The sequence below is a fragment of the Pan paniscus genome, chromosome 23, assembly GCF_029289425.2.
Source record: "Pan paniscus chromosome 23, NHGRI_mPanPan1-v2.0_pri, whole genome shotgun sequence".
NCBI classification, from domain to species: Eukaryota; Metazoa; Chordata; class Mammalia; order Primates; family Hominidae; genus Pan; species Pan paniscus.
Genome location: NC_085927.1, coordinates 41393115 through 41419844, shown reverse-complemented (window position 1 = coordinate 41419844; position 26730 = coordinate 41393115). Strand labels below are relative to the sequence as shown.

The window sequence follows — 26730 nt, the reverse complement described above, 5'->3', positions numbered from 1 at the left end:
TTTCATATGCTTATTTGCCTTCCACATAACCTCTTTGGTGAAGTGTCTGTTCAAACCATTTGTCCATTTTTCAATAGTGTTGGTTTTTTTTTTTTTTTTTTGAGACAGAGTCTGGCTCTTGGTGCCCAGGCTACAGTGCAGTGGTGCAGTCTCAGCTCACTGCAACCTCCACTTCCCAGGTTTAAGCAGTTCTCCTGCCTCGGCCTCCCAAGTAGCTGGGATTACAGGCGCCTACCACCACGCCTGGCTAATTTTGTATTTTTAGTAGAGACGAGGTTTCACCATGTTGGTCAGGCTAGTCTCGAACTCCTAACCTCAGGTGATCCACCTACCTCAGCCTCCCAAAGTGCTGGGATTACAGGCGTGAGCCACTGGGTTGGTTTATTAAGAGATTTTATGTGTTCTGAATTTAAGTCCTTTATCAGAAGAATGCTTTGAAATATTTTGTCTCAGTCTGTGGCTTGTCTTTGCATTCTCTAAACAGTGTCTTTCAAAGAGTAGAAGTTTTAAATTTTGATCAAGCCCAGTCTATCAGTGTTTTTTAAATGGATCATGCTTTTGGTGTCATGCCTAAGAAAATTTTGCCTAACCCAGTGCCACAAGGATTTCCTCCTATATTTTGTTCTAGAAATTTTTAGTTTTAGGTTTTACATTTAGATCTGTGATCCATTTTGAATTAATTTTTGTATATATCTGTTACTATATATATATATATATATATATATATTTTTTTTTTTTTTTTTTTTTTTTTTTTTTGAGACTGAATCTTAGTATTTCGCCCAGGCTAGAGTGTAGTGGGGCGACTTCTGCTACTGCAACCTCTGCCTCCGGGTTCAAGCGATTCTCCTGCCTCCGCCTCCCAAGTAACTGGGATTACAGGCACCTGCCACAATGCCTGGCTAATTTTTGTAGTTTTAGTAGAGACGGGGTTTCACCATCTTGGCCAGGCTGGTCTTGAACTCCTAACCTCGTGATCCACCTGCCTTGATGTCCCAAAGTACTGGATTAGAGGCGTGAGCCACCATGCCCGGCCCCAAATATAGATTTAAGTTCATTTCTTTGTCTGTGGATATCTAACCGTTCAACACCATTTTGTTGAAGAGACACTTTAACTTTTTAAGCAGTTATTTTTTCAAATACGCCTACTGTAGTTTATTAGTTGACAAAACATTTGCTAATAATTCTTAGATAAGGATTTGGTCAAAATAAAGGCACTGCAAAGACTAATCATGGAAAATTATTTATCGGGACGTACTTCTATTGCTGCAAAGAGGAAGGCCAATGTCTCAGCCTTATTTAAATACATAATGTACATGTTACCCTGAATCTGCTGATAAGCCCAATTTTAGTGGTGACTGTCTTCCAACCATCCCCTTCCTCCCATCAGTCATGGACATACTATCTAAAAAAGAAGAAAACACCCTTGTTGGTTTGTTTAACTTTGTCTTTCCCACGTCCTTCCAGATCCACGAGAGCGTGTGAAAGAAGATGACTTAGATGTTGTTCTCAGCCCTCAGAGACGGAGCTTTGGAGGGGGCTGCCACGTGACAGCTGCTGTTAGCTCCCGGCGCTCAGGAAGTCCATTAGAGAAAGATAGTGATGGGCTTCGTCTGCTTGGTGGACGTAGGATTGGCAGTGGGAGGATAATCTCTGCCCGGACCTTTGAGAAGGATCACCGTCTTAGCGATAAGGACCTGCGGGACTTGAGAGACAGAGACCGAGAGAGGGACTTCAAGGACAAGCGTTTCAGGGTTTGTCTTTTTTTTTTTTTTTTTTTTTTAAATTGAGACGGAGTTTTGCTCTTGTTGCCCAGGCTGGAGTGCAACGGCACGATCTTGACTCACCGCTGCCTCAGCCCAGTATCTGGGATTATAGGCACGCACCACCATACCCGGCTAACTTTTTATATTTTTAGTAGAGACGGGGTTTCTCCATGTTAGTCAGGCTGGTCTCTCAAGCTCCCAACCTTAGGTGATCGGCCTGCCTCGGCCTCCCAAAGTGCTGGGATTACAGGCATGAGCCACCACACCCGACCTGGGTTTGTCTTCTAGATTCTTTGGTAGTTCATGTGCTTGGGGACTTGATATTCACTTTTTTTATACCAGGTTACTTTGAGAACAGGCATGAACACAGCCTGCTCTTAAACCAGTCAGGGAGGAAGGGGTGGGGATGGTGATGGGCCTCAGGTATACAGCATCATATCTTCCTTTCACTATTGAACATTACAACGAAGACCTTGACTGAAGTAGAAATGGCTTGACTAGAAATTTTTAAATCTTGCTTTATGTACTTTTTCAGAGAGAGTTTGGAGATAGTAAGCGTGTCTTTGGTGAGCGTAGAAGAAATGATTCTTACACAGAAGAAGAACCAGAGTGGTTCTCTGCTGGACCCACAAGTCAGTCTGAAACCATCGAACTGACTGGCTTTGATGATAAGATACTAGAAGAAGATCACAAAGGGAGAAAAAGAACAAGGCGACGGACAGCCTCTGTGAAGGAAGGTCAGTTCAAACTTTGGGAGGGAAGTTCGCTGTTTTAAAATGAGATGTAGGCTGGGCGTGGTGGCTCACACCTGTAATCCCAACACTTTGGGAGGCCGAGGTGGGCGGATCACCTGAGGTCAGGAGTTCGACACCAGCCTGGCCAACATGGTGAAACCCCGTCTCCACAAAAATTCAAAAATTAGTGGGGTGTGGTGGCTGGTTCCTGTAGTCCCAGCTACTCGGGAGGCTGAGGCACAAGAATTGCTTGAACCTGGGAGGCAGAGGTTGCAGTGAGCTATCACACCACTGCACTCCAGCCTGGGTGACAGAGCAAGACTGTCTCAAAAATAAAATAGAGATGTGATTATCACTGGCTAATTGTACACTTAGGAATGGGCACCAGATGTATAGGAAATGGCAAGTTTTTCATGATGCATCCTGATTTTGAAATCTTTTTTTTTTTTTTGAGACGGAGTCTCGCTCAGTTGCCCGGGCTGGAGTGCAGTGGCACCATCTCAGCTCACTGCAGCCTCCATCTCCTTGGTTCAAGCGATTCTTCCCTGCCTCAGCCTCCCGAGTAGCTGGGATTACAGGTGCCTGCCATGACGCCTGGGTAATTTTTTCTATTTTTAGTAGAGATGGGGTTTCACCATGTTGCCCAGGCTGGTCTCGAACTCCTGACCTCAGGTGATCCACTCGCCTCGGCATCCCAAAGTGCTAGGATTATAGGTGTGAGCCACCATGCCCAGCCCCTGGAACTGCTTAAGTGAGGATTCACTAAGTGTAGATTGTACTGTTTCCCTAACTCGTTCTGCCTGCCACACTAAACAGAAAAGTCTCAAGTTATCCTGTAAGAGGACTGTGTACATGAAAGAGTTCCCCAGAAATAAGAAACGTGGTAGAAAAATGAGAGGTCTCATTTATTGAGCAATTATGTCCTAAACACAGTGGTGAGTGTATTTTGTCTGTGTAATCCTTCGTCTCCTAATGACCTTGTGCAGTGTAGGTACTTTTTTATGCCCATTTCATAGATGAGCAAATGGAGGCTCAGAGGGCTTAAGTAACTCAAGGACACTTAAGGTAGTCACCATGGAAATAAGTAGTGAAGTCAAGAGTAAAGCAAGATGCTTCTGGGCATCAGAGCCTACCTTCTTCATCATGGTATTAGGCCTTCCCAGGTCAGTTGTTTGTGATTTGCCTTCTCTCAAACTTAGTTTCAGGATGAGTACGGTGGCTCACGCCTGTGATCCCAGCACTTTGGGAGGCCAAGGCGGGTGGATCATTTGAGGTCAAGAGTTTGAGCCAGCCTGGCCAACATGGTGAAACCCTGTCTATATTGAAAATACAAAAATTAGCTGGGTGTGTTGACGCATGCCTGTACTCCCAGCTACTGGAGAGGCTGAGGCAGGAGAATTGCTTGAATCCAGGAGACAGGTTGCAGCGAGATTGTGCCACTGCACTCCAGCCTGGGAGACAGAGTTGAGACTCTGTCTCCAAAAAAACCAAAAAAACTTAGTTTCCTCAGCTGTAAGATGGGGTCAGATATCTCCCTTGCTAAACTGAAGGAGCCAGAGCTAATGTGTGTGAAGTACCTGCTGCAGAGTGGGAGCCCATTGGTCTGCAGCCAGTCATTTTTTAGGGCAGTGACCTGGCTGTAAGGTGGCCAGTCCCAGGCTGATGGTCTTGGGAAGGAGGCACTGTAGAGCCAGGTGGGGACTAACCTGGGTTAAAGTACTAGGGCTCCTGCTTAGAAAAGGATAATTTTTGACAAAATTTTGACAGCTGGGCCTGTTTCTTTGTAAAGGGAAGAACAATGCCTATCATAACTTAAGGGTTACCTTTAGCATTGAAGAACACATGTACCCATCAGAACTCAGCCTCCAAGAAGGCACTCAGTAAATTCTACCTGCCTCAAGCTTTCAGGCTTAGTTGAAAGCCTTTTGGCAGATACTAGGCAACAAAAGGGGAAAGCCTTTTTTTTTGTTTTTTGTTTGTTTGTTTGTTTTGAGACGGAGTCTTGCTTTGTTGCCCAGGCTGGAGTGCAGTGGCACGATCTTAGCTCACGGCAAACTCCGCCTCTGGGTTCACGCCATTCTCCTGCCTCAGTCTCCGGAGTAGCTGGGACTACAGGCGCTCACCACCACGCCCAGCTAAATTTTTGTATTTTTAGTAGAGATGGGGTTTCACTATGTTAGCCAGGATGGTCTCGATCTCCTGACCTCGTGATCCACCCGCCTCGGCCTCCCAAAGTACTGGGATTACAGGCGTGAGCCACTGCGCCAGTCCTCTATTTTTTTTTTAATTAATTTTTTTTTTTTTTTTTTTGAGACGGAGTCTCGCTCTGTCGCCAAGGCTGGAGTGCAGTGGCCTGATCTTGGCTCACTGCAACCTCTGCCTCCAGGTTCAAGTGATTCTCCCGCCTCAGCCTCCCGAGTGGCTGGGATTACAGGTGTGCGCCACCACACCCAGCTAATTTTTTGTATTTTTAGTAGAGATGGTGTTTCACTGTGTTAGCCAGGATGGTCTCAATCTCCTGACCTCATGATCCACCTGCCTCAGCCTCCCAAAGTGCTGGGATTATAGGCGTGAACCACTGCGCCTGGTCTGGGAAAGCTATTTTAATAAATAAGGGAAAAATCAGTGCCACCTTAACATTTTGATGAAGACAAATATAAGCAGAAATAAGCTGATGGCATTTATTTAGAAGGAGAAGGAAATGGAGAATCAAAATACTCATCTTCTTTTGTAGTCTTGAAAATATAGTACATATTACCATTATCTTTGTGCTATCACACACTGCTCCTTAGGATAATGTAAGAAATTGACAGGTAACTTGGAAGACTTTGCTATTAAATTGGCTTTGAGATATGTCTTTGTCTCATTCTTAATTAAAGCAGCACCCAGTAAAGCACCACTTTAACGATAAAGATCAGGCTTCTGGTGAGAAAAAATTATGTTTTTCTTAAGTGAGGTGAAATCTGAATTTCAACCATTCTTGTATCAAGTGCAGGAGTCAGGAGTGAGATAGATTGGTAGTGGCACCTCCTTATTTTACAGATGCAGAGAGAAATTGAGACCTGGAGAGAAGGGATGGATTTCATGGCAGAGCCTGGAGTAGAATCCAGGGGTCTTGGTTCATCCCATTAGATAACTACAGAATGTCTCTAGGTTGCCCTTGCTATGTATTTAAAATAAATAAAAACAAATAAAAACATTAAAAACTAAGATGTCAGATGCCTTAAATGTTAGCATCTGGCAGTTTCACTTTGTCTCCCCATCCTAAAAACAACTGAACATTATAGAGTATACCTGGCACTATAGAGTAAGACAAAGCTGGTTAGACCAGGTTCCCTACCCTCAGAGTTTAGCCTCACCAGAGAGTTACTATTATACAGTGTGACAAGTACTCAGAGATGACACAAGGATTATAGAGAAGGTAGCAATTAATTTTACTGGGTAGGGCAAAAATGGGTAGGCGGGGCAAGCTTCCCAGAGAAGGTCACATTTGAATTTCACCTTGAAGGATGAGCTACAACAACCAACCTGTAGGCAAGTGAAAATTGCCCTCATGCCAGGTTTCTCATAAATACCTTAGGTTGCTGAGCCCTGACTGAAAGTGGTGCTACAGGTGCATGGGCAGAAGCAGAGCTAAATTAATTTGGTTCCATTTTTAAGCAGTAAGAGACTTGCAAAGACTATCCTTTAGAAAAAAAATCACTAGAAAAAGAACTAGGCATGGTGCTGGACACAGTGGCTCACTACTGTAATCCTAGCACTTTGGGAGGCCGAGGCAGGAGGATCACTTGAGGTCAGCAGTTTAAGTCCAGGCTGTGCAATTTAGCGAGACTCAGTCTCTACAAAAAATTTAAAAATTATCCAGGCATGGTGGTGTGCACCTGTGGTCCCAGATACTCTGGAGGCTAAGGCAGGAGGATCACCTGAGCCCAGGAGGTAGAGACTACAGTGAGCTGTGATCATGCCACTACTCTCCAGCCTGTGCAACAGAGCAAGACCCCATCTCAAAAAAAAAAAAAAAAAAAGACCCCCCTCCACTATAGAAAATATGAAGTTCCCACGAAGGGAACCATAATCCTCCCCACATCCTGTTGGTGTTCTGGCTTTATTAAAGCTTTTTTCCTCTTCTGCCTCCCGTAGAAGGGGGACTGTTTTATTCTTGCAAGTACAGTACCTGCACAAGAAGTCTGCTTTTTAAGTCATGTGTGGCTCTTCTACACGTATACTGATGGCTGAAGCCACAGAGGGACACTGGAGTGATTTACTTATCAGACGGTTTTTGTCCTGGTTTTGCTTTCAGGTATAGTAGAGTGCAATGGAGGAGTGGCCGAAGAGGATGAAGTGGAGGTCATCCTTGCACAGGAGCCTGCGGCTGATCAGGAAGTGCCAAGGGATGCCGTCTTGCCTGAGCAGTCCCCAGGAGACTTTGACTTTAATGAGTTCTTTAACCTTGATAAGGTGCCATGCTTGGCTTCGGTGAGTGTAGCAGCACACTTAAAAATGTGTGGTTAAATTTGACCTGAGTATTTAAGACATCGGTTTGAAAGTGTTGTTTTGCTAGATGCTTTTGGGGTTTTTGGCTTTTATTCTTACATATTTAAATTTTTGTTGGCTTTGTTTTGAGAGGCTTAATGGATAATATGAGATTTTTGTACCAGTTAACTCTTTTTTAAGCTGGTGGTGTTAGACTAAAAATTCTTTTTTTTTTTTTTTTTTTGAGTCGGAATCTTACTCTGTCACCCAGGCTGAAGTGCAGTGGCGCGATCTTGGCTCATTGCAACCTCCGTCTCCTGGGTTCAAGCGATTCTTCTGCCTCAGCCTCCTGAGTAGTTGGGATCACAGGTGTGTGCCACCATGCCCGGCTAATTTTTGTATTTTTAGTAGAGATGGGGTTTCACTATGTTGGCCAGACGGGTCTTGAACTCCTGACCTTGTGATCCTCCTGTCTTGGTCTCCCAAAGTGCTGGGATTACAGGCGTGAGCCACCGCACCTGGCTTTTTAAAGTTATTTTTAGAATTCCTGTTTATCACTAAGATGCTTATATTTTGGATACACTCCCCAATTTTTCACAGTGATGTATCATGCTTATCTTATATTTTAATTAATACAAAATTAGTGCACTTAAAAGTCAGCATTATTTAAGGTATGAGCATCTACAGGTGGAATGTGATTGAAATTGTCTAGATAATTCCTCTGAAAATAGAAATTCTGGAAACAATAATTAGGGTCTCGAATTAAAATCCCTTCAAAAGAAGTATATTGTGGCTTAATTTGGGTATGGATTATGAAAACATTCTTCCAGATAAGAACAAAGAATAAATCTAAGCTTCCCCTGCTTAACTTTGGAAACTGTGGGTTCCAGATTTCAAATAAAACAGTCACTAATTCTGTCATCCATGTACCAGTTTTTGAAAAAGCATGTTTTCTGTTTATCAGTGGGATTGAAGTGAAAGTATATGACTTATTTTCAAGGATATGTCTGATTTTTGGATAGATGTTTGCTCTATCTTGTCTTTTCTAAATATTGATAAGAATACTGCAAAAAATCAATTTGGATATTTGACTGAATTTATCGTATGATTTGAATTGAAAATTTTTTTAAATGCTTAAATCTAGTTTTTAAGAAAGATTGGCACTATTTCATAATTTCTACCAAAGCAATTTATTGTTCATAGTGTGTTATTTAATTGCCCTTATTAAATGTAAACTATGGAGGTTGGATTTGGAAACAGAAAACACCTGAAAACTCTCTATTAATCTCAAACAGAAATTAGAGATCAGTTGAAATTTCATCTTCCACAATCATACTTTTTCTAAACTTTGACTTGGAATTACAGTCTTTATGAGCTCTACTTTTTTAGCCTTTGGCTTCTGAAACTCTCAAGATTGAATTTCATAATGTTCATTACAACCTTGAAACCACTAAGTTTGAAGCAATGGTTTTCTTTCATCAGTTCCCCATACTTGATATTTAGTTGAAGGTCACTTATCAGCTTGTCAGTGGAATGCTGTGGCATTGACACTGTTCTCTGAGAACATTTGGTAGTACGTGGATTTACTCCTGAGGCAAAGGATAGAAACCCGAAAACCTTTTTGTAGCATAGAGGCTTTGCTTTATATTCTTAGAAAGTAGGCTGGGTGTGGTGGTTCATGCCTGTAATCCCAGCACTTTGGGAGGCCAAGGCAGGTGGATCATTTGAGGTCAGAAGTTCGAGGCAAGCCTGGCCAACATGGTAAAAACCCATCTCTACTAAAAATAAAATTAAAAATAGCCAGGCATGTGGTGGCGTATGCCTGTAGTCTCAGCTACTCGAGAGCCTGAGGCATAAGAATCACTTGAACCTGGGAGGCAGAGGTTGCAGTGAGCCAAGATTGCACCCCTGCACTTCAGCCTGGGCAACAGAGCGAGACTGTCTTCAAAAAATAGTAGACCGGGTGTGGTGGCTCATGCCTGTAATCCTAGCACTTTGGGAGGCCAAGGCGGGCGGATCACAAGGTCAGGAGATCGAGACCATCCTGGCTAACACGGTAAAACCCCGTCTCTACTAAAAATACAAAAAATTAGCCGGGCGTGGTGGCGGGCGCCTGTAGTCCCAGCTACTCAGGAGGCTGAGGCAGGAGAATGGTGTGAACCCGGGAGGCGGAGCTTGCAGTGAGCCGAGATCATGCCACTGCACTCCAACCTGGGTGACAGAGCGAGACTCTGTCTCAAAAAAAAAAAAAAAAAGTAATAAAAAATAGAAAAGGAAAGTAAGTAGATGGTTATACTCAAGTTTGGGTTATTCAGAAATTACCCAGGATGGAGGAAGAAAAAGGTGTTCAAATTCCTAGGTTCTGAGAGTATTTATCTTCAGGTCACGAGCATGAAAGGAAGTTTCAAAGTAAGTGACCCTTTCATAAGATTTAAACCTTCTTGTCCTTTTTCATCTAGAAACTATTAGTTTTTATTGTCTTTTTCTTCAGATGATAGAAGATGTTTTGGGAGAAGGGTCAGTCTCTGCCAGTCGGTTCAGTAGGTGGTTCTCTAACCCGAGCAGATCAGGAAGCCGATCCAGCAGTCTTGGGTCAACACCACATGAAGAGCTAGAGAGACTTGCAGGTAAAATGGCTTCAGATTCTGCCCTTGAAGGTAAACCTGGGTTTTTCCCTGATATGGTTCATTTTGTCTTCATTAGTCAGGAGTCAATTAGGGTCAAAGGGTCTCTGGACAACTGAAAAGCCTTCAATTTGTGTCCTTTTAATATTGTTGAAGGGGCCGGGTGCAGTGGCTCACGCCTGTAATCCCAGCACTTTGGGAGGCCAAGGCAGGCAGATCACAAGGTTAGGAGTTTGAGACCAGCCTGGCCAACATGGTGAAACCCCCATCTCTACTAAAAATACAAAAATCAGCCAGGCGTGGTGGCGGGCATCTGTAGTCCCAGCTACTCAGGAGGCTGAGGCAGGAGAATCGCTTGAAACTGGCAGGCGGAGGTTGCAGTGAGCTGAGATTGCGCCACTGCACTCCAGCCTGGGCGAAAAAGCGAAACTCCATCTCAAAGAAAAAAAAAAAAGAAAGAAAAATACTGTTGAAGGCATGTTTCTTTACTGGAACAGATTAATTTTGAGTATGTTTATTTGCAATATCAGGTCTGGAGCAAGCCATCCTCTCTCCTGGACAGAACTCGGGGAATTACTTTGCTCCTATACCATTGGAAGACCATGCTGAAAATAAAGTGGATATTTTAGAAATGCTACAGAAAGCCAAAGTGGATTTGAAACCTCTTCTTTCCAGCCTTTCTGCAAATAAAGAAAAACTTAAAGAAAGCTGTAAGTGTTTATGAATATCTGTTTTAGATATCTGAAAAGGTCTAGATGTTCAGTCTTCAGGCAGTTGGGTCTAACATAACCTCTGTTTCATAAAAAGTCAAATATATATTGGGTTTTTGTTTAATGTTCTTTTTTAAAAACTCATTTCATCAAACAATACCACCTCTTTGAGAATCTCACAGTGGGTCATGAGCCCTATGAGAACTTTTCCTATAAGTTCTTACCTAGGGTCTGGTTGTAATAATCCAGTGAATGTTGAAAACAAACTCCAGTGAATGTTTTATTCCTCCAGAGCATAACTTACCATTTCCTCACAAATCTGCCCTAGTCTTCCATGTTGTTGCTTAGGCTATAAATTCTCAACATAAAAACTTAGTGATATAATGACCACGGTGCAGGCAGCAATCTTGGCAATGTTGGGCTATCTGGGATTCTTGTCCCAGGTAACAAGTCTCCCAGAAGACTCATATCCTTCTGCAGGATGCACAGCAGGAGCTTGTCAAGTTTTAAGGAATAGCACCTCATAGTTGTGGTCCCCCAGTTTCTAGCATCTAAACATTTTAGGTTTAGTTTATGCCATCTCTTAGTACACAATTTGATTTTAAGTGTTATTAGTTTATTTTTGGTGTCAGTCTTTTCTGACAGTCTCATCTCAATTTTGAAATAAATTATTTTCATCTTATCTGTCATACTAGCCAAAGAGAATTCCTACCAGATATCTCTTTGCTTGATTTAACCTGGACGTTCTCAACTTCTCAGCACATTCAGGGGTTGTGCTTTCAGTGGAGGAGGTAGAAGCAGGTCTGAAGGGCTTGAAGGTTGACCAGCAAGTGAAGAATTCAACTCCCTTCATGGCAGAACACCTAGAAGAGACCTTGAGTGCTGTAACCAACAATCGACAACTGAAGAAGGACGGAGACATGACTGCGTTCAACAAGCTAGTGAGCACAATGAAGGCAAGTGGGACTTTGCCTTCTCAGCCCAAAGTCAGCGTAAGTATCTGACACAAACCCCCCACCCTTTTCTCCTTTTTTTTTTCTTCTTTTTCCCACCACAATAAAAGGATTTTTAAAAAGGTATTCTGAGTAAGTTGGAAATTCTTTAGTAGTCATTTGGTCCTTGATGCTTTTGTGTGTTCCTTAATTATTGATATGCTATTTGTTACTGGAAAAAGCAGGCTTGTGGTTAATTTATATGTATTGTGGGTGACAGTATAAAGATTAAAAGATTCAGTCTTATGGTAATGCCTGTATAACTTTAAGTCACTGCTAAAATGAGGTATAAAACTATCTTTTTGGATGAACTCCAGAGAAAATTTTCTTGTTATTCAGCTACTTAAGTTCATATTCTTTACCATATTTGTATAGTAAAATCTTTATTCACATCTTCTAATTATTCCCAGATACCAGGGATTACCTGCATTCTTGCAGTCATACAAATCATTTGTAAAGTATCTAAGATGGGGCTGAGCACAGTGGCTCACGCGTGTAATCCCAGCACTTTGGGAGGCTGAGGCAGGCAGATCACCTGAGGTCAGGAGTTTGAGACCAGCCTGGCCAACATGGTGAAACGCCATCTCTACTAAAAATAAAAATTAGCCAGGCGTGGGGGCATGCGCCTGTAATCTCAGCTACTTGGGAGGCCAAGACAAGAGAACTGCTTGAACCTGGGAAATGAAAGTTGCAGTGAGCCGAGGTCACGCCACTGCACTCCAGGCTGGGCAACAGAGTGAGACTGTCTCCAAAAAAAAAAAAAAAAAAAAGTAAGATGGGTTTGTCAGGATAATTACATTCTGTCAATTTACTAATGGAAAAAGTTGTGGCTCCAAGTTAAAAACAAAACTTGTAGGCATGAAGTTAGGTTACAAGGTGACACAACTGCATATCACCTTGTAAATGCAAGTGTTTATAATATACTGGTTCTTTGTCCTAACAATTTTGAGAGGGTAGTTCTTACCCATAGCCTATGTGTTAATATCACTATCTCTTGATACAAACTAATGTGGAAGCAGGGTAGATATGAATAATAAAAACATAAACATGGACTTATTCTAGTTGCTAAGTTATAGCAAATTTACCAAATTGAGTTTTCCCTCTTTTTTTCCTGTTCCCTGCTTGCCTGGGAACTTAACCAGTTAGCCAAGATGCAAGTAGCAATAGCTGTTTGAATCATTATGTCTTATACCAAAAGAAAGCAACTGACTTTTAGCATTCCTTATCTGACCAATAGGACAGACAGAGGTTCCATTATTCCTTAGTGCCAGGACTGACCTACACTTGAAAGGAGGCACCTCAGATAGGTAGACTGACTTCTTTGTATCTGACCACACCATACCAGTTGCAGGAGAATGTCCCTGTAAAACTGCTTTAGAGTTACTTTTATACAAAGAATTATTAGATACAAATGCTTTCAAATGAAGATCAGACTGAAAGATGGTAGACTATCCTATTTTCCTTTCTCGTTACATTTGTGTCTTGGTGATTGGGTGCTGACTGCAATGGTGTGGTTCCTATCTTATAATTAGCTTCTTTCTTTTGGTGTGAGCAACTAAAAATATGGAAGGGGGGATTCAGCAGTTTACCTGATGTTTTTCCACATTTTATTGCAGATATGATTCTAGGATTTGATATTAACACAATTTACTCGAGTTGTAAGGGCAGTTGGTTTGATGTTGGGGTTTTAGTACTCAGAAGTGTATCTGGTTTTAGCTGAGCAAATGAGCCTCAAACACCTGCCAAACGGATGGATGACACATTCAAGTAGCTAGGCAAAGGCTAAGACAAACTCAGCTAGCAGGAAAGAATGCAACAAGGAAAGTAATGGAGTAAGAATAGCAGGTGTTATCTCAAAATATTGCTCAATTTGCATGTTGTTAAGGCATGGTTTACTTTTTGAATTCGGTGTCTTTAATTACTACTGCTGTGTATGTTTTGTATACTATTTCTGATCTGCCTCCATCTATTTAGGTTGTCATATTGGTTCATCCAAAAATAATACATGCTGGTTCAATCTAAATTCTGTTTTAAATTATAGATTCTATCCTCCAAGTATAATAAGCCATGCAGTATAAAGTTGTCTATTTGTTTTTATTAGATGGAAGTAAATGACTCTTAAAGAGATTACTTATAAAATCATCTGCCTTTAGTCCCAGTTCCAAAATCAACAATAAAATACTTGGGTATTCTTGAGCTATTTGTCATGCCTAGACACTGCTTTGGACTTTGACAGCTCCATCTAGTGGAAGGGAAACTACACCAGAGAAAGCACTTCACACAGAGCTAAATGGGCATAGGGATGTCCTGAAATGCAGGAGGGGACTCCAGGTTGGATGCACAAAATGTAACCACTGGCCAGGCCTGGTAGTGTACACCTATAGTTCCAGCTACGTGGGAGGCCAAGGTGGGAGGGTTGCTTGAACCCAGAAGTTCAAGGCCAGCCTGGAGAACACAGACCTGTCCCAAAAAAAAAAAAAAAAAAAAAAAAAAAAGTAACCATTACTGCTTTAAGAGTGGAGGATTTGAATTTTGCCCTGTATGTGATACCCATTTTGGAACAGCTCGTTTAAAAAATAATAAAGTTGCCGGGCGCGGTGGCTCATGCCTGTAATCCCAGTACTTTGGGAGGCCGAGGCGGGCAGATCACGAGGTCAGGAGATCGAGACCATCCTGGCCAACACGGTGAAACCCCGTCTCTACTGAAAAAAAAAAAAAAATTAGCTGGGCGTGGTGGCATGTGCCTGTAGTCCCAGTTACTCAGGAGGCTGAGGCAGGAGAATTGCTTGAACCCTGGAGGCAGAGGTTGCAGTGAGCCAAGATCGTGCCATTGCACTCTAGCCTGGTGACAGAGCAAGACTCTCTCTCAAAAAATAAAATAATAAAGCTTAAATTTCCTGAAATATGAAACTCTGAAATATAACAATTTTGGCCAAACCTGCATGTTGTTTACTAGGATTTTAAAACCATATGTGTAGGCAGGGTGTGGTGGGTCACGTCTATAATTTAGCCAGCACTTTGGGAGGCCAAGGCCAGAGGATTGCTTGAGCCCAGGAGTTCAAGACCAGCCTGGGCAACGTGGCAAAACCCCATCTCTACAAAAAATATAAAAATTAGTTGGGTGTGGTGGCATACACCTGTAGTCCCAGCTACTCAGGAGGCTGAGATGAGAGGATCGCTTGTGTCTGAGAGGTCAAGGCTGCAGCAAGCCATGATTGCACCACTGCACTCCAGACTGGGCAACAGAACAAGACCCTGTCTCAGAATTTTATATATGTATGTATGTGTGTGTGTGTGTGTGTGTATAGTATATATATATATATGTATGTGTATGTATGTGTGTATATGTATGTGTATATATATATGTGTGTATATATGAGTGTGTGTGTGTGTGTCTCCAATAAATCTTGTTAAAGGTAATGGGTAGCAAGAGTTATCTCAAGTAAGTGTTTCCCGGTTTCACCATTTTTCCCCCTTTTGATCACAGTGTTAGAAACAGGGAAATGGACTTAGGATTAGCATAGTGAGGATCTGTGAGGGAACTTTGCATGTACATGTGAACAGTCTTCCCATCCCCAGATCTTTGGGACCTGTGTGATGAGAGCGGAACACGTTGGTCTAAGTTTTCTGTGACTTGAGTATCATTCTGCTATTAACTCCTAGGAGTATTTTATGCTTTCTTGTGGTCCCCAATCAATCTGTAAGTTAAGTGAGTTAAGAAAGTTAAAACCAGTTTTCTTTTGACTCTTTTAGCGAAACCTTGAAAGCCATTTGATGTCCCCTGCTGAGATTCCAGGCCAGCCTGTCCCTAAGAACATCCTGCAGGTACCTCACAATCTTATACTGAGGCCTTGGAGTCTTGAACAGTAGTCTTCTGAACCAGTTTTGCTTAGTGGTCCAACTTTGGGCCTTAGAAAATGATCTGTGTTGCCTGGCAATCAGAGAGGTGATATTGTTGCCTGACATAGTGCGGTGTTGCTTTTAATCTCAATGGGCAGGGGATAGGGGATGGCTAAAAAAGTTGACAAAGTAAGCCTTGACTTCTAGTTTCCTTTGCAGTTTCTGTGGAACTTAAAAGTATCTAGCCAGGCACGGTGGCTCACACCTGTAATCTCAGCACTTTGGGAGGCTGAGGTGGGTGGATCACCTGAGGTCAGGAGTTTGAGACCAGCCTGGCCAACATGGTGAAACTTTGACTCTACTAAAAATACAAAAATTGGCCTGGTGTGGTGGCACATGCCTGTAATCCCAACTCCTTAGGAGGCTGAGGCGTGAGAATCGCTTGAACCCGGTAGGCAGAGGTTGTGGTGAGCCAAGATCATGTCACTGCACTCCAGCCTGGGTGATAAGAGTGAGACTCTGTCTCAAAAAAAAAAAAAAAAAAAGGAACCTCTATTTATAGCACTAACTTAGAGCATATGTTGCTAGCTGAACATTCAGATAAATGTGTTGCATGTACACATGCCAAGTCCTTCAGTTGAGCATGAGGGAGATCCATCTTGTGGCTCTCAAAAGTTAATCCATAATTCACAGCCTCTGAGTAGAAGGAATAACTAAGTTTACAGGGATTTGGCTTTTCTGCCTTTAGGAACTTCTGGGTCAACCAGTTCAGAGACCTGCTTCTTCCAATCTTCTGAGTGGCCTTATGGGGAGCTTGGAGCCTACAACATCTTTACTGGGCCAAAGAGCACCCTCTCCTCCCTTGTCACAGGTGTTTCAAACTCGAGCAGCCTCAGCTGACTACCTTCGCCCAAGAATACCATCACCAATTGGTAAATATACTTATTTGTCAAAAGAAATATGAATTTATGGCCAGGCACGGTAGCTCATGCCTGTAATTCCAGCACTCTGGGAGGCCGAGGTGGGCAGATCACCTGAGGTCAGAAGTTTGAGACCAGCCTGGCCAACGTGGTGAAACCCCATCTCTACTAAAAATACAAAAATAGCCAGACGTGGTGGTGCATGCCTGTAATCCCAGCTACGCAGGAGGCTGAGACAGGAGAATCGCTTGAATCTGAGAGGCGGAGGTTGCAGTGAGCCAAGATCACGCCACTGTACTCCAGCCTGGGCGACAGAGCGAGACTCTGTCTCAAAAAAATAAATAAATATACTTTTGGGGGATGGGGTACCAAACGTGGAAGATACCAGCTGCTCTTCTAGGTGAATATGTTCATGTTATAGATTTTTTTTTTATTGAAATCTAACTTTGATCTAGCTCTTTAGTCTTATTCCTTATTTTGGGAATTCAATCCAAAAAAAGTTAATTTGGCTTCTTAAGTTTTTCTTTGATATAGTAGAAGTCAGTGTAGTGGTTATCTATGAAGCTATTGAGTTTTCATAGACAATCTGCTGTTAAGTCTTATGGCTAATTCAGAATGTGACTGAAAGAAAAGTTCCAGAAAGTGTCTTAGCAAAGTATTTACATGGAATGTCGTAGTGTTCCTGCCATCCTAGGCCACTTTAGGCTGCTGGCCACTCTGGCTCCTGCCAAACAAACCTTGAGAGGCATTTTTTGAAATCTTCTGTCCACAGTCAAACAGAATGGAGAGAATGTGTACTCTCAGAGCAATGGCTTAGTGCCAGAGCAATACCAGCTGGCTTAGTGATAACGGGACAAACTGCTGGCTAGAAAAGCTCTTCTCTCCCAGAGAGAAGTCTTGGCTTTAAAAGGAGCAAAGCTGATGGCTTAGTTGAGAAGCAATTTGGACAGTGCTCTGGTTGAGGTCCACATAGCCCACTGTTGGGGCACAGAGGGAGAGGGACATCTGTCAGCCCAATAAATCAGTGCTTTCCAAGAGATGGCGTTCAGCAAGAAATGGCATGCATTAATGAAAATGCCTCCCTGATGCACACATACCATCTTGGTACTCACTGAGACTAACTTTCCCGACAGGTTTCACACCAGGACCACAGCAGCTACTCGGAGATCCATTCCAAGGCATGCGCAAACCCATGAGCCCCATCACGGCCCAGGTCAGGCTGAGCTTTCTCAAACTCAATCTCTTGCTTGCCCTTCACCCTGTTGGTGCATGGGGAGTGGAGAGCTGAACTGTTGTGATTCTTAAAAATGGTTTTGAGGCCAGGCATAGTGGCTCATGCCCGTAATCCCAGCACTTTGGGAGGTGGAGGCAGGAGGATCACTTGAGCCCAAAAGTAAATTTAAAAAATGAGCCAGGTATAGCGGCATGCATCTGTAGTCCCAGCTACACAGGAGGCTGAGGCAGGAGAATCGCTTGAGCCCAAGAGTTTGAGACTGCAGTGAGCTATGATGGTGCCACTGTACTCCAGCCTAGGTGGCAGAGTGAGACCCTGTCTCTAAAAGAAATGGTTTTGATCTATATTTCAAGCTCAGTGAAGGTTAGACAATTTGCTGAATAATTCAAGTAATACTTAAATTGTTAATCTTGTTCACTGCGATGGCAGCACAATCTAGTCAGTTTCGCAGTATCTAATTTTTCTCAGCTTCTGCTTAACATACCTTTCTAAGAGTGAAGAGAAACCTTTGTAGAAAGTGTGGTGTCCTTACTCTTCTCCTGACCCTCCCCTCTCCTTTTCAGCAGATGAGCCAGCTGGAGTTGCAACAGGCAGCTTTAGAAGGGCTGGCCTTGCCACATGACCTTGCTGTACAGGCAGCAAACTTCTACCAGCCTGGTTTTGGCAAACCACAGGTGGACAGAACCAGAGATGGATTCAGAAACAGGTAAATTACTAATACTGCTCATGTGGAGATTTACGGATAAGTTTTCCTGAAACTAATAAATTACTTATCTGCAGTATAATTCTGTTGTACATACTGTGGTATGTTCAGTATGTGGTAGAAATTCCATCCCAATCCAAATCAATAGAAGAAATAGATTTAATAGCGGAAATATGATTAAATTCTACTGCAAGGCATAGGGCTTTCATTCTATATGGTTTTATTTCCGTTCTTGATTTATAAATTACTTTTTTTCTTTGAGTTTGCTAATTAGCCATATGGAAGGGATGCTGCTCGCCTAATTTACCTCACAAGATTGTTATGAGTAAATATATTTTAAAATCTTAGGATGTTTCTACCAGTTAAACCATTCATTTTTACAAATGAAACTAGCATAGCTCCTTATTCCTTTCCCCACAGATTCAATGTTCTTATCAAACTCCCTTGATGCAGGTTTGCTACATCAGCAGTTTTTTGGCCAGAGCTGACAGGTTTGTTGATCAGAGCTGTTAACAAGTAGAGTACTGAGTTCACTCTTCTCTTTTTCGATAGTTGCAACAAATGGTAAAATGAAATTAATCATAAGTTAGGGAGAAAAGGGAAAGGAGTGGCAATATTATTTTACTGTAAAATAAAACAGACAAAACTATATAAAACAAATGTGTAGCTTATTATAAGGCAAACTTCCTTGTTAACTACTCAGAGGGCCTCCATGTGCCCTGTGCCAGTAATACCCCTTTTCCTCCTCAGAACTCTCCACTGTCCAGCCTTTAAAAGTAATCACTACCTTAATTAAAAATAAATAATTTATCACCAAAATGCACATCCCTGAACACTATAGTCTACCTTTAAAATACTCGGTACTTAATGTTTTGATGTGATTCTTAAAGTTACTACCACAGTGCCTCAGTGTTTTGCTTCAGCTGGTTTTACCTGTTAACCCTTTCAGAAGACACTGAGACCAGGAGATAGCCTTACACAAGCACATCCTATTTATAGCACCCTTCCACCGAAACAGAGAGCTCCAGACTGGTCTGCTGAACCCCTCTCACGTGCTTTCTGTCTATAGCATAATGCAGTTACCTAGTATTCATTGATGTGATTTGTGACTTTCAGAGTACTTTTAACTTTTTTTTTTTTTTTTGGAGACAATCTCTTGATCTGTTGCCCAGGATGGAGTGCAGTGGCACAGTCTTGGCTCACTGCAACCTCCTCCTCCTGGGTTCAAGCAGTTCTCATGCCTCAGCCTCCCGAGTAGCTAGGATTACAGGAGTGTGCCACCACACCCGGCTAGTTTTTTGTATTTTTAGTAGAGATGGGGTTTCGCTATGTTGGCCAGACTTGAATTCCTGGCCTCAAGTGATTCACCTGCTTCGGTCCCCAAAGTGCTGGGGTTACAGGCATGAGCCACCGCACCTGGCCCAGAATTTTATATGATCTTCATATCAACCCTGTGAGGTAGATGGGTGGGGGGGGGGGTACGTAACTGCATTTTACAGATACAGAAAACAGGTTTTTAAAACATGGCTTACTCAAAACTAGCAAGCATATTTATTCATTTCAGTCTAGCCTTCATGTTTTGGATCAGCATCAGCCTCTTAGGTCCTCCCTGTGTACAGTTGTGTCCCTCCAACAAACATGCCTTTCCCCTTACCTTGCTTTTTTAAATTGTATTCATCACTGTCTAGCATACTATTTATTGTTTGTCTCCCTGCCTGTAGTAACCCCACTCCATCCTGCAGCCCCAAGAATGTAACCTCCATGAGGCCAGAGATTATTTTTCTTTTATTCACTGCTGTATTCCAAGAACCTGGAACAGTGTCTGTAGCAGGTGCTCAAATATGTTTACCAGAAGGAATGATAGGTCATGTGGGACCCTCAAGTTTGGGGTTCATTTTTTAGTCACTCAGAATAGTACTGATCTGTCTGCCCTGTTGTCATACACACAGTCACAGCATGGCAGCAATGGGGTACTAACTAGAAAGAAGCCATGAATTTAGGTTTTCCATCTATCTGTGATTCAGAGAACTTCAGGTCAGTGACTATACTTGGGCCTTGACCTTTGAGGCCTGAGGTCAATCTTGTGTAGACCAAGAGTGGTCCTAAAATAGCTGAAACTCTTGATTCTGTATTTGATTTGAACGAGTGTCACACACAGCATCAGTTCTGTGCCAGGCACTGTGCTAATTATTGCCGCTCCCTGCCCAGTGAAGCACAGGCAGCCCAAGAATGAAGGCCCTCCCTAGCGCACCTCACTGGTGTAGTCTGCAGTAAACTATACACCAGCTCTGGATAACCCTACAACTCCCAAGTTCCTGTACCTATTCCGTCTACCTGAACTGTTGTTCTCTAGCTGCTTTTTGATCGCACCCAATGGAATGCAGCTTCTTCCCCAGGAAGCATCCCTGCAGTGCCTTGTTATTTCTTCTAACCCCTCCATTTTCCCATTGTACTTTGTTGGTGCCTAATATCTACATGCCTTGGTTTGCTCTAGGTGATTGTCTCCCCCACTAGACTGAGAGCTCTTACAAGACTGGGACTGTGTTTCATTTTCCTTTTGTCTTCCCTCAGAGCTTAGCATGTGCTTTTGTGTATGTTAGGCCTAAATGCTTGGGAAATTGAATTGGATAAGGGAAAGGGGATGTTAAAACTTCTAGGCTGGTCTTGAGTATTATATGGTTTTAAGACTTGAAGTTAAGCAGATTGGGGTTCATGCTGATAATTGGTTTGTTCACAGGCAACAGCGAGTGACCAAGTCACCAGCACCCGTGCATCGAGGGAATTCCTCTTCCCCTGCCCCTGCTGCCTCCATCACAAGCATGGTCAGTGACCTTTAGTAACTGTGAAGGACTTTAAGGCTTCTCCCTGTTTGGTTGTGCGTGGATTGTACCACTGTGTGCCCTAAATGTCCTTGAGTTCCTTCCACGGAAATAACTGACCTAGTAGTTTTTCATAACTGTCTATTAGGTCTTTCCCTTTTAGGACACAGTCTAAGTCTTAGGATTTTAATGAAGCCCCTATATTGGGGAAAATATGTTCCAGCAGAGATGATCATGGGCCAGGGCACACGAGGTGATATAGTATGTTCAAAGAAATGAACCAGGTGTGGGGAGACAGGAGGACGATAGTGAGAGACAGGAGGTGAAGTGGACAGAGGTGACTGGGTCAGACAGTGGGGAGTCTATTGAAACTTGCAGGGGAGTTCACAAATTCGGATTCACCACTTCAGGTCTCAGTGATATAAACTAAGGCTGGAACAGAAGGGTTTGCTTATATGCAGTGAGAAGTCTAGTTTTATAACTATCATTACTTTAAAAAATGTTTCATTCCAGCTGGGCGTGGTGGCTCACGCCTGTAATCCCAGGACTTTCAGAGGCCGAGGTAGGTAGATTGTTTGAGTTCAGGAGTTCAAGACCAGACTGGGCAACCTAGTGAGACCCTGTCTCTACCCCTAATACAAAAAATTAGTCGGGCATGGTGGTGCACATCTGTGGTCCCAGCTATACTCGGGAGGCCGAGGTGGGAGGATCACTTGAGTCCAGGAGGCAGAGGTTGCAGTGAGCCAAGATCGTGCCACTGCCCTCCCTAGTGAGTCCCCGTCTCAAAAAAAAAAAAAAAAGTTTCATTCCCCACAAATCTTTATCATCTAATCAAAGCCGACAGAGAAGAAGGAAAAAAAAAAAAATAACTTTGCTGTGTGCTTCAGAACCCCACGTGGGTCTTTGCACCAGTGACCTTGAAGGCAGCAGGGTTTGGAAAGAACTTTTTTGTTTATAAGTCAAGCCCTGTCTCCTGCCATCAAAGATGTGGGGTTGTTTGGTGAGAAAAGGCAAATGCATAATAAAATCACCAAGGTAGAAATAGTGAAGAGGTAAGAAATGACTCCAAATGATTAATCCTGATGGCTGAGGAGACTATTGAGATAAATTTGACTTTTCTGGTAGCCAAGTTAAGAAGGGAAATATTAGGAGTATGGAGTAATTCTGGTTTTGATGTTATCTTTGAAGTGTCCTTTCGCAGAAGGAAGGTCTGTTGCTCCAAGTTATATTTCTGGCCATGTTCTTTCTCTCTTGCCAGCCTAATCCCAGGCTGGGAAATCTGTGACGCAGAGGCTGCATAGGCATGTCCCCATTATCACACAGTTGTAAGCAAGGGATAATGTACGTGGGACACTGCCTATTTGCCCCATTCTGTTTTTCCTCCAGCAGCTACAGAACAGAATACTACAGTTGGCCTATGCTACCAATGTGGGGACTCTTTGTTGAGTATCTTGACAAGTTAATCCTGGCTTAGTATTAGAGAACGGCACTTAGAGAATGTGCTAATGCCAATTGTTTTTCTCTGCAGCTTTCTCCTTCCTTTACCCCTACCTCAGTGATTCGTAAGATGTACGAGAGCAAAGAGAAAAGCAAGGAGGAGCCAGCATCTGGAAAAGCAGCTCTTGGTGACAGTAAAGAGGATACTCAGAAGGCCAGTGAAGGTACTGCAGAGCTGTTAAGGGCACTGCTCAAGAAAGTATGTGATGGAGAAAACATGGGCCTGAGCGCTGACCAGCCTGATATTCTATACAAAGCCCTGGGCAAGACCACTAGCTTCTCTGGACTATGGTTCTGTGTCAGTGAGAAGGTTCTGTGTGACAGTGAGAAGAATTGGGCCAGCTCACAATTGCTTGGTTGCTTGAAATTTGACCAATCTAAGAGTGCTACTACCAGACGGGTAGAATGAGTGTTAGTTTAGAATCCTTAGTTAGGCTTCAAAGTTAATAATTAGTATACTTATTTGGCAAATTAATATAATTCAGCTAGTTTTACTTCTGAAAGATTATGTCCAGCCTGTGGAGACTTAAGTGTCCAACATAGAAAATATGTGAGAGGCTTTTAGGAGTTGCACAGTAGGGATTGTGAAGGACGTGGTAACATGCGGATTCCAAATTAGGGTTTACAGAGGTGTTAAAAGTATAGATCTGAGAGATTTTTGCCTGTGTTTGAGAAGGCTTGGGGTGGGTGGTGGGGAGGAAATCCTGTTGGTACTATTAAGACAGTTTGGGTTCTTTGACCAGACTCTAATTGCCATTTAGATTTTCTGTTGTGATGGATTTACATAATCTAGGCCACAGCCATTTGTGCAGAGAAGGGTGCCCAACAATTCATCTTCTGGTCCTGTTTATGAAGCAAATGATGGTTCCTACCGTGTAGTCCTCTAAACTTGTTAAGGGTATCAGATAAGAATTGTGACCTTAAGAAATGAGATTTATTAGACCAGTGGGAGGCCACAAGTGTTTGGGAGAGGTTTACCAAAATATTTTTTGTTTGGTTCCTCACAGAAAACCTCCTGTCATCCAGCTCTGTACCCAGTGCCGATCGAGACTCTTCTCCCACTACAAATTCCAAACTGTCAGCATTACAGAGGTCTTCGTGTTCCACCCCACTGTCCCAGACCAACCGTTACACCAAAGAACAAGATTATCGACCTAAAGCAACTGGGAGAAAAACACCCACCTTGGCATCCCCAGTTCCTACAACACCTTTTCTCCGCCCTGTCCACCAAGTTCCCCTTGTCCCCCATGTCCCTATGGTTAGGCCTGCTCACCAGCTTCACCCAGGGTTGGTACAGAGGATGCTGGCCCAGGGAGTACATCCACAGCATCTTCCAAGTTTGCTCCAAACTGGTGAGTTTCCAGCCTGACTTGGGTGTCGTCAGTTTGTGGGCCTAGGGGACAATTGTTGGCACTGATGAAGTGCTATAATGTGGGAGATTTCCATCCCTAGAAAGATGTTATTAGATTCTCCCATCTAACTGGCAGGCAGTGGGCCCAATCCAGTCAATCCCCTAGTCCTTTAAAAGATTAGGAACCTAGCTTGAAGATTCTTTTTTTTTTTTTTTTCCTTTTTGTAGAGACAGAAGTCTCACTCTGTCTCCCTGGCTGGAGTGCAGTGGCGCAATCTCAGCTCACTGCAACCTCTGCCTCCTGAGTTCAAGCAATTCTCCTGCCTCAGCCTCCCGAGTAGCTGGGACTACAGGTGCACGCTGCCACACCCGGATAATTTATTTTGTATTTTAGTAGAGACAGGATTTCACCGTGTTGCCCAGGCTGGTCTCAAACTCCTAAGTTTAGGCAATCCACCCACATCGGCCTCCCAAAGTGTCAGGATTACAGGCGTGAGCCAGAGGATTCTTCATTCTTTTTTGAGTCAGAGTCTCGCTCTGTCGCCCAGGCTAGAGTGCAGTGGCGCGATCTCTGCTCACGGCAACCTCTGCCTCTCCCGAGTTCTAGGTCCCTGCCTCAGCCTTCCGAGTAGCTGGGATTACAGGCCCTGCCACTACACCTGGCTAATTTTTGTATTTTTAGTAGAGACAGGGTTTCACCATGTTGGCCATACTGGTCTCGAACTCCTGACCTCGTGGTCCGCCTGCTTTGGCCTCCCAAAGTGCTGGGGATTACAGGCGTGAGCCACTGCGCAGAGCCCTTCATTCTTAACAAACTTCCAGATCAGCAAAACTGTACAGTGAAGCTGGAAAACTTCCAGGTAATGTTAAGACTACTCAGCTGCTTGCTTTTTCTGCTCAACAGGTGTGCTTCCTCCTGGGATGGACTTGAGTCATTTACAGGGAATATCTGGCCCCATCCTGGGTCAGCCCTTTTACCCTTTACCTGCTGCTAGTCACCCTCTCTTAAACCCTCGTCCTGGAACACCTCTGCATCTGGCAATGGTGCAACAGCAGCTACAGCGCTCAGGTAGGTTCAGGAATGTGACAGGTGAGTTTGGGACAGACTTAGGGAGTCTTGAAGCTTTGAGGACTAGTTTCCAGTGGAGACGAATTAACACTTTCATCCTTTAACTTGTTCTAAGTTTGGGACAAAGTGTAACCAGATAATAAGATGAAGTAAATTGACCTCTATGCAATTTGGGATTACTGTTCCTGCAAAGTCAGTGGGAAAAGCCAAGTGTGTTCTGGCTTTTTCCTTTGCCTGTTAGGAGAGAGGGCTGAGAATCCAACAGAGGTTCAGCATCCGGCCTGCCCAGGGTATATACCCCCTCACCAGTTAATGTTGCTGCTTCTGTGATGTGGTTACTTAGCCATGAGAAGTAGCGGTCATGTCATCCAGGGTGGGTTTTCAATACTGGTCGCTTCTGAATAGCTCAGCTTTCCATGTTACTGTTTTCTGGCATTGTTGGTATTTTGCAAAGGAGTTTCTAAAGAAGCCCTAGAAAAAATCCTCTAGTAAAGACTTTTCTTTGGATAGGGTTTGAATGAAGCAGGGTCTAATAAACTTTCCTTCTCATGCTGTGAATGATAACCCTTCTTATCTCCACAGTTCTGCATCCTCCAGGCTCTGGTTCCCATGCAGCAGCTGTCAGCGTTCAGACAACCCCTCAGAACGTGCCCAGCCTGTCAGGCCTGCCCCACATGCACTCCCAGCTGGAGCATCGCCCCAGCCAGAGGAGCAGCTCCCCTGTGGGCCTTGCCAAATGGTTTGGCTCAGATGTGCTACAGCAACCCCTGCCCTCCATGCCCGCCAAAGTTATCAGTGTAGATGAATTGGAATACCGACAGTGAGCAGGGCAGGCAGACTCAACTAAGCCCGGACCTGTGGTGGCACACTGGGCAGGACCCTGCTTCATCTCGGGTTGGTTTATGGGCTTTTACTTTGGAGCACTCTGTGTGAAGCTGTTTGGTGGAACCCATGCATCTGGTGTGGTCCGCGTTATGATGGGAGGATCTTAACCAGTCGAGTGGAGTGTACATTGTCTGAATACAGGATGCACAATGTTGTCAATCCTGGAAATGGTCTTTCTTTTTTGTAAGATATGTGAATGAAGTGTTGGTGTCCTCACCAAGAGGTGGCACCTAAGGGTTCTGAGGAAATAAATGTATAGACCCTTATGTACAGACCTGTGTATAAACAACTTTTGTATATACATATAGGATAGCTTTTTTGAACTTATACAGCTGTACATAAAAGTAGCTGATATTAGTTAGGCCTGTGTCAACAGTTTGGATTTTTTTCACTTGTACATTTGGGATTTTCTTTTGGTTGATTAAAATTGCATATGCTAAGTGTGTGAATGAAGTAACTGACATTGTTGTGTTTATTTCCTCTCTGAAACCCTTCCTAATTTTGTTTGGAGACAGGGTCTCACTCTGTGTCACCCAGGCTGGAGTACAGTGGTGCAATCGTGGCTCACTGCAGCTTCAACCTCCTGGGCTCAAGCGATCCTCTCACCTCAGCCTCCCAAGTAGATGGAACTACAGGCACATGCCACTAACTAACTTTTTTCTTATTTTTTGTAGAGGCAGGGTCTTACCATGTAGCCCAAGCTAGTCTTCCTAATTTCTAACCAGCCAAGCTATGCTCAGTATGTTCCTTTAAGGAAGTGATCTGAAGTTTAAGTAAGTTTTTCTTGAAAACCCATGGAAATTGGGCACTATGGCTCACGCCTGTAATCTCAGCACTCTGGGAGGCAGAGGCGGGCGAATCACAAGGTCAAGAGATCAAGACCATCCTATCCAAGATGGTGAAATCCCATCTCTACTAAAAATACAAAACTAGCTGGGCATGGTGGCCCACACTTGTAGTCCCAGCTACTCGGGAGGCTGAGACAGAAGGATCGCCTGAACCTGGGAGGCAGAGGTTGCAGTGAGCTGAGATTGCGCCACTGCAATCCAGCTTGGCGACAGAGTGAGACTCCATCTTAAAAAAAAAAAAAAGTTAATTGGACTCTATCTTGATTTA

At 43.4% G+C, this 26730-nt stretch overlaps 1 protein-coding gene across 8 annotated transcripts in view; it reads left to right on the top strand.

The window, feature by feature from the left end:
- EIF4ENIF1 (eukaryotic translation initiation factor 4E nuclear import factor 1) overlaps positions 1-26067 on the top strand; it is a 52356-nt gene extending 26289 nt beyond the window's left edge. For 3 of the 8 annotated variants that reach the window (XM_034949336.3, XM_034949340.3, XM_063603411.1), the window contains exons 5-19: positions 1465-1751; positions 2299-2500; positions 6798-6973; positions 9462-9597; positions 10125-10304; positions 11064-11296; positions 15050-15121; positions 15885-16068; positions 17190-17269; positions 17854-17996; positions 20731-20815; positions 22341-22473; positions 23317-23661; positions 24565-24729; positions 25312-26067. In XM_034949336.3, the coding sequence (XP_034805227.3) occupies positions 1465-1751; positions 2299-2500; positions 6798-6973; positions 9462-9597; positions 10125-10304; positions 11064-11296; positions 15050-15121; positions 15885-16068; positions 17190-17269; positions 17854-17996; positions 20731-20815; positions 22341-22473; positions 23317-23661; positions 24565-24729; positions 25312-25553 (2663 nt within the window). In that variant the 3' untranslated portion in view covers positions 25554-26067. The remainder of the gene's footprint in view (positions 1-1464; positions 1752-2298; positions 2501-6797; positions 6974-9461; positions 9598-10124; positions 10305-11063; positions 11297-15049; positions 15122-15884; positions 16069-17189; positions 17270-17853; positions 17997-20730; positions 20816-22340; positions 22474-23316; positions 23662-24564; positions 24730-25311) is intronic. The other 5 variants (XM_034949337.3, XM_034949341.3, XM_034949339.3 and 2 more) reach the window with 3 other exon arrangements.
- The last annotated feature ends 663 nt before the right edge of the window (positions 26068-26730 follow it).